The sequence below is a fragment of the Maylandia zebra genome, linkage group LG10, assembly GCF_041146795.1.
Source record: "Maylandia zebra isolate NMK-2024a linkage group LG10, Mzebra_GT3a, whole genome shotgun sequence".
In the NCBI taxonomy this organism is placed as follows: domain Eukaryota; kingdom Metazoa; phylum Chordata; class Actinopteri; order Cichliformes; family Cichlidae; genus Maylandia; species Maylandia zebra.
The window spans coordinates 32853901-32861753 of NC_135176.1; the positions used below are offsets into that span (position 1 = coordinate 32853901).

General features: G+C 41.3%; 1 protein-coding gene across 1 annotated transcript; it reads left to right on the forward strand.

Moving 5' to 3' along the window:
* Positions 1 to 68: 68 nt before the first annotated feature.
* Positions 69 to 4697, forward strand: rbmx2 (RNA binding motif protein X-linked 2). The gene is made up of 6 exons (XM_004556870.6): positions 69 to 200; positions 1038 to 1153; positions 2144 to 2195; positions 2268 to 2397; positions 3712 to 3895; positions 3983 to 4697. The coding sequence occupies exons 1-6, from the start codon at positions 196 to 198 to the stop codon at positions 4390 to 4392; spliced, it is 897 nt and encodes a 298-aa protein (XP_004556927.3). The 5' UTR covers positions 69 to 195; the 3' UTR covers positions 4393 to 4697.
* Positions 4698 to 7853: the final 3156 nt, after the last annotated feature.

Genomic DNA, 7853 nt, shown 5'->3' on the forward strand with positions numbered 1-7853 from the left:
TTTCTATCAATATCAATTAGTGTCACTCACACTAATGACAGTTTAGACATTTAGCCGTGTAAATGTAGCTCGTTTTAAAGACATCCTAACAGCAGGGGGCAGCACTAGCAGAGGCGGAAATTCAAACGGAAGTTGTTTCTGCCTGAGATTAGCCATTTTCAGCACAGCGTTGATGTACAAACCGTATAGTCGATCATGAAGTAAGTAATTATTTTCTTATTAAGCGTTTAATTCAAGTTTTTTTTATCGTTTACTGATCAATGACAACTATTCGGTAATGATTATAGCCATTCGAAAATGACTATTCGCTACCAAAAGCGCCAGCATGAAGATTGTTTGAGTACTTCTTCATGTACAATCTCGTCTCCCAGAATCCATTCAGAAAACCTGAGATTTTATGTTTATTTTCCACCAACTTTTCCCCATAAAATAATCAGACACACTTTCTGCGGTTATTATACAATTACAGGAGCCTTATTTCAATTCGGCATTCAGTAAAATAGCATAAAATGAAGCTTGGACCAGAGTTTGAAGAGGTGATCATCGCCTCCTGTTTTGGCGATAGGCGATTTTCTTTACCGTTGCGGATGTGTGTTAGCTCACTAAAATAAAAACGAATCAGAGCTTCACAGAGCACAAACACCCGTGTTGCGTTCCTGTCAGTGTGTTCACGGGGCTTTAAATCAGTCATAATCTGAATGGAGTTTGGTCTGTAGAAACAGACGTCATTGCGCTCCACATATCTGGAATCAGTGGTCTTAAAATCAGTTCTGTTTGTGCCTTATGTTTAGGTTTAAATTACATTTCTTTTATATTTTACTGTTTATGGCTTATGTCTTTTTATATTTTTGCCTTTTTATTATAAACTCATATGATTAAGCTCATGTTTCTTCTCCAAATCCTCAAATTTAGCTTTGCAGAAATAAAACTTAAACGCTGGGTTGTACGAGATGAAAGCAGATGACTGTCACATATTAATTACAGATTATGAACCAGGATTCTGAAAAGGAAACACTTTGTTTTCTCTCTGTTTTCAGTCCTCTAACGAAGGTAAAGCTGATAAACGAGCTGAACGAGCGTGAAGCCAGCCTCGGGGTCAACGAGTCCGTTTCCTGGCACAGCGAGTACAAAGACAGCGCCTGGGTCTTTGTTGGTGAGACTGCGTGACAAACTGAATAATCCACAGATGAGCAGATAATGAAAATAATCATTAGTTTAAAGTTGAGGGGAAAATGTAAACTGGGAGGAAGTAAAGGCTTTTCTTTAGAAGCCACATCCTCACATGACTGAATCATTCACCATCCTTTGCCTCTTGGCTGACAGGTGGTCACCAGTCTGCCAAGGTCCTTGGTCAGTCAGGGATGTCCTGTGCTCCCATTGGTTGTCATTTCTGCTTCAAAGTTTCTGTCTCTGCAGCACAAACTTTTTGACTCTTCCTGATCGGCTTAAGCTCCACGTGTCATGTATTAGTGAGCTTAAGAGGTTTTTCATAGACCGATATTTCATATGTTCCAGATAAATGATCGACGGGTATCAAAAAATGGTCCCTATGGACCAATCAGATCTCTGGAAAATGACTTCACTCAATCTGGAAGATCCATGAGACATCTCAGATCGTGTAGTCTGTGTGGAAAATTCCCACTTAAAATCGAATACAAAAACCCTCAGACCGCCTTAAAATCTGTACTCTGAGTGATTCCAGCGATGGTGAAGCTGCTGTTCAGAGATCTGATTGGTCAGGTGATGGTGAGTTCCTACCAGCTGACCTATAATCTTGAACATCACATGCTCTGGAGCAGGTTAGCTGTGCGTCATAAGCATAAGTTACTGAGGTGGTAATAATGAACCACTTTTGTAACACCAAAGTGAAGCTAGTTTAAAAACCACAAATGCTGTTTCATAGTCACACCTCTGGAGAAGGGGTTTGATGAAGACTTGGCTTTTTGGAAATATTCCTTTTACATGAAACACTCTGAACCATTACCAACCATGGTATCTTCAGCTTTAATAAAGGTGTTTATACTGGAAACAGCAGTGTTGTTTTGTGTTGTTGCAGTGTTTATGTTGCTGACATTAGTGATGAAGTAATGAAAGGTTTTTGGAGAATGAATAAGCAGCGTTTTGGATGTTGTGTTTTCTGCAGGAGGGTTTCCATACGAGCTGACTGAAGGAGACCTGATCTGTGTCTTCTCTCAGTAAGTACCTCATCATTTCTTAACTACACTACTCACAGATGGGGAGCACCAAGATTCACTTTGTCCTGTCAGGTATGGAGAGATCGTCAACATCAACCTCGTGCGTGACAAGAAGACCGGAAAGTCCAAAGGTTTCTGTTTTATCTGCTATGAGGACCAGAGGAGCACCGTGTTGGCTGTCGACAACTTCAACAGCATTAAGGTGAAAGGACACACTCTGCTGCGCTGCTCTGAATCTCGTCTGACTCGTAGCTTGCAGTTTGTTCCTGTTGACACAGAGGTCAGTCATGGAGGTCCACAGAGTCCTGTGTGTCTAATGATACTGTTTGTGTTACACAGGAAAACACTACATCTGCTTTCACTGATATGCAGATGATACCCAGCTGTATTTATCCAGCCACCAGATGACACAAATAAAGTTAAACTACAGTTTAATGATTTAAGAAATGCTGGAGTCATGTTTGACCAGGACATGTCCTTCAATGCACATATTAAACAAATATGTAAGACTGCTTTCTTCCATTTGTGCAACATCTCTAAAGTTAGAAACATCCTGTCTCAGAGTGACGCTGAAAAACTAGTTCATGCATTTATTACTTCCAGGCTGGACGACTGTAATTCATTATTATCAGGACGTCCTAGAAACCCGCTGCAAAGCCTGACCTTGTAGCACCATAATCACCCTGTTAGAGCACTTCGCTCTCACACTGACAGAACGACTTTAGATCCTGAAGGTTTTTCGAGGGTATCGGGCACGCGGGGCCTTTTTGTGCTTCATCCCTTTTACTCACTTTACTAGAGTTTTACAGGGAACAGCTGCAGAGATGATGATCCAGGTTTCTTAAGAAATTGTAAAATTTCGGATGTAAAGTTGTGTCATCAGCGTGGTCTGTCCGAACTATGATGAGGAGCAGGTGAACACTAATGTTGTTTTAATGGCCCTGAAGGAGTCGTGGCTACATGATAAGCCACCTGACTCATGTAGATTTAAACGTTCATGTCCTCGAGCTTGTTGTGAGCCGACATCTATCCCACATGGTCACATGACCCAGAATGCAGTTCTTTTTTTCATTTTTTTCCAGCAAATGATCAGAAAACGGAAACATCCAGAGGGTTCGAGCTCCTGTGTTGACAGAAAACCTTTTTCCTGGGAGTGTTTTTACTTTGATTTTTCTATTAAAAGAAGCCAGATCATGATGTCAGACTAGAGAAACAATCATGAACCTCATTTTCCTACATGGATGTGAGGCAGCAGATGACAGACTTATTTAAATACTCATATGAAGGCAGTTAGTAAAGGCCAGTCTCAGCCCTGGCTCAGAGACTGAACGATGAATTTTAATTCCTGTTAATGTTGTTGTCAAGTGTGAGTCTGCAAATATTCAACGTGTGAAGCTGAAGTTAATGTACGTAAACTATCAGCTGTTTGTGACGCGGTGGCTGGTTGTTCGATTGACTTCAGGACTTTAAAGGTTCCAGTGAGAGTTGATCTCTGACTGTTGGTTTGTGCTGTCAGATCAAAGGTCGCACGATTCGCGTTGACCACGTCAAAGACTACCGACCCCCCAAAGACGGCGAGGACATCGACGACGTGACCAAGCATCTGAGGGAGGAGGGCTGCGCTCCCAAAGTCAGCGAGTCTTCCCCCTCCTCTGAGGATGACGAGCAGTACGCCGTACCTGTGAAGAAGCCCAAGAAAGGTGATGTCACATCCTGTCGTGTGAAACCCGCCTGACACAAGATGAGGTGGATTTTTATTTCTCTTCATTCTGCGCTCTCTGTTTCAGACAAGAAAGAGAAGAAGAAAAAGAAGAAGGAGAAGAAGAAGGACAGGAAGAGCAGAGCCTCTTCTTCATCACCACCTCCTGTTTCAGTCAGAGTCAAAGAGGAGAAAGAGGACGCCGGGTACGACAAATACAACCAGAGAGGGCCGCCGCCAAAGCCAGGAGGACAACCGAATGGACAGACAGCGAGACACAACGAGAGACTGAGAGGGGAGGAAGAGGAGGAGAGGAGGAGGAGAGACGCAGATCGGCAGAGAGAGGAAGAAAAGAAGAGGGGTCACGAGAGGGAGAATGACAGAAGCAGAGATAATGATAGAAGACGAGAGACGGAAAGAGAAAGAAGAAGAGACGCAGATCGGGACAGAGATGACAGGCGAAGGGAGAGAGACAGAGACGATGACAGGAGGAGGTAGAAGAAGAACATGGGAGACAGACATGTTTAAATCCAACACAGATGAATATGTTTTAGTCCATTCTTAGATATTCATTTGATATTTCGTTCATGTCAGCCTTTTATGCATTATTCCTAAATGAAAATGCTTCTGGCTCCTGTGTGAGCTCTGAAACATTCAGCCCAGCACTGGTGTCACTGCTGGCTCATCGCACCACAGCGAGTCTGAAGTTCAGCTTCTGTTTAAACCTTACGTGAAAAGCTTGAAGTCCACACGTCTGTCTGACAAAACGTTGATGTTTGTTTTACAATAAATCAATATTTCTAGTTTTGGCATGAACTCATTTTAAGCCCGTCCTGGTGACATCACGATGATGCCTCAGTTTGTTTACATTTGGAAAGAGTCGCATAAATGAAAAAGACTTCTGTGATTTTGTGCTTTGCTCAGAAAAATAATTTCAATGGCAGATTTAAACATTCGTGTAAATGCGGAAAATAACATCAACAGTACATTTAATCTATTAGATCGATTAGTTTATTGATGCAGCACCAACAGTCACCTCAAAGCACATATTTTAATGTAGAGATACTACAGTAATGAGGTCTACTCTGGAGCCTGTTCTGGCATTTGTGCCATAGAAACTGAACATCATTTAATAATAATCCCTGAAGCCCTCATTTATTTCTTAATAACATTAAAATCTACAATAATGGATTCCACAGCAGTGGGTAACATACGTCATCACAGCAGATGACTTTCTGAAAGTGCTGTCACTAAGTTAAAGGATTTCTTGTAGCTGTGTACCACCACAGCTCAGAGCAGCTACCTGAACTCGCAAAGAGATTGATCATGTTAATAATTTTACACCTTCTGTGCAAGGACTCTGGATACTGGGTCCTCTGAAAACAAATGCCTCAGATCACAAGTACGTGAGTCCCTGGTAGAACTTGCTCTTCAACAAAACGGGCCTCTGTAAAGCTCAAATATCTTGATGTTCTTTTCATCAGTGATTGATGAAAAGAACATCAGGTTCGTCTCCAGGCTGACAAAAATGCTGTTGAGCCAACTATTCCTTTAACATAAACTAGTAAAATAACATTTTAAACATTAGAGAAAATACCAAATCCAATGCCACTGATATTACAATACTTTCATAACAGTTGATCTTTCTGAGTTAACTTCAATAATTACTTCCTCCAAACCATCAACGTGTCTTTTAGACCCCATTCCTACAAAACTGCTCAAAGAAGTCCTGCCATTAATTAATTCTTCGATCTTAAATATGATCAACCTATCTCTAGTGATCGGCTATGTACCACAGGCCTTCAAGCTGGCTGTAGTTAAACCTTTACTCAAAAAGCATCTCTAGACCCAGCAGTCTTAGCTAATTATAGGCCAATCTCCAACCTTCCTTTATATCAAACATCCTTGAAAGAGTAGTTGTCAAACAGCTAACAGATCATCTGCAGAGGTTTATTTGAAGAGTTTCAGTCAGGTTTCAGAGCTCATCACAGCACAGAAACAGCTTTAGTGAAGGTTACAAATGATCTTCTTATGGCCTCTGACAGTGGACTCATCTCTGTGCTTGTCCTGCTAGACCTCAGTGCAGCGTTCGATACTGTCGACCATAATATCCTATTAGAGCGATTAGAACATGCTGTAGGTATTACAGGTACTGCACTGCAGTGGTTTGTATCATATCTATCTAATAGACTCCAGTTTGTGCATGTAAATGGAGAGTCCTCTTCACACACTGAGGTTAATTATGGAGTTGCACAGGGTTCAGTGCTAGGACCAATTCTGTTTACATTATACATGCTTCCCTTAGGCAGTATCATTAGAAGACATAGCATACATTTACACTGCTATGCAGATGACACCCAGCTCTCTGTCCATGAAGCCAGATAACACACACCAATGAGTTAAACTGCAGGAATGTCTTAAAGACATAAAGACCTGGATGGCCGCTAACTTTCTGCTTCTTAATTCAGATCAAACTGAGGTTATTGTACTCGGCCCTGAAAAGCTTAGAAATATGGTATCTAACCAGATTCTTACTCTGGATGGCATTACCTTGGCCTCCAGTAACGCTGTGAGGAACCTTGGAGTCATTTTTGACCAGGACATGTCCTTCAATGCACATATTAAACAAATATGTAAGACTGCTTTCTTCCATTTGTGCAACATCTCTAAAGTTAGAAATATCCTGTCTCAGAGTGACGCTGAAAAACTAGTTCATGCATTTATTACTTCCAGGCTGGACGACTGTAATTCATGGGGATTCAGTTTTCAGGCCCCTCTTCTGTGGAACCAGCTTCCAGTTTGGATTCAGGAGACAGACACTGTCTCTACTTTCAAGATTAGGCTTCAAACTTTCCTTTTTGCTAAAGCATATAGTTAGGGCTGGACCAGGTGACCCTGAATCCTCCCTTAGTTATGCTGCAATAGACGTAGGCTGTCGGGGATTCCCATGATGCACTGAGTTTTTCTTTTCCAGTCACCTTTCTCGCTCACTGTGTTAATAGATCTCTCTGCATTGAATCATCCATCCGTACTTGGAAGGATGGATGATAACATGACTTAAACTTTTTATTAATCTCTGGCTGTTTGTCCTGTCGTCCTCCCCTCGCCCCCAGCAGATGGCCCCGCCCCTCCCTGAGCCTGGTTCTGCTGGAGATTCCTGTTAAAAGGGAGTTTTTCTTTCCCACTGTTGCCAAGTGTTTGCTAATATCAGGGTCGTCTGATTTTGGGGGTTTTCTCCTTATTATTGTAGACTCCTCACCTTACAATACAAAGCACCTTGAAGAAACTGCTGCTGTAAGCTAAACTGAGTTAAGGTGCCTGTTGAAGACTCCGTCAGATTCTAATAAGCTCAGCTGTCAGTTGAGCTTCAGTCCTCAGAATTGTTGCCATGACAACATCTCCACTTCCTGTCACTCTGGAGCAAATAAATTTGTGAAATTTGGATTGTGACCCAGTCCTTCCAAATTCAAGATTGTATCTTTTATCAAAATAGTTTTTGAACTGCGAGTTTTTGCACAAAAGTTTCTTTTTCTGTTACTGTGTCATAAATATGGTCACAGGATGGATTCAGAGAGAACTTGAACCTGCTCCTGAGGGAACGTCCTCAAACTACAGTGTCTTTCTGGCACTTAGCAGGTACCTAAAAAAAAATTAAAAAAATAAAACAAAAAAAAGCCTAAACTTTGAGCAAAAGCAGCAAAAAATGTGAAAAAGATGAAAACAACTTTAATATTTGGTGTCCTGGTATTTTCTTAAAGACTAAATCGTGTCTCTAGCTGAAAGTACACAGCATCAGCCTAAGTTCAAAGTGAAGCCAGTTTAATACGTACACCACCCTCTTTTCCAAATATGGTAAAAAATTTGATGCTCATTTTTTTTACTGATGGTTTCGAACTGAAATGTTAAAATATTTTGGTGTACTCCAAACGATGAGGAGAAGTTCAGTTTATTAATGGAAG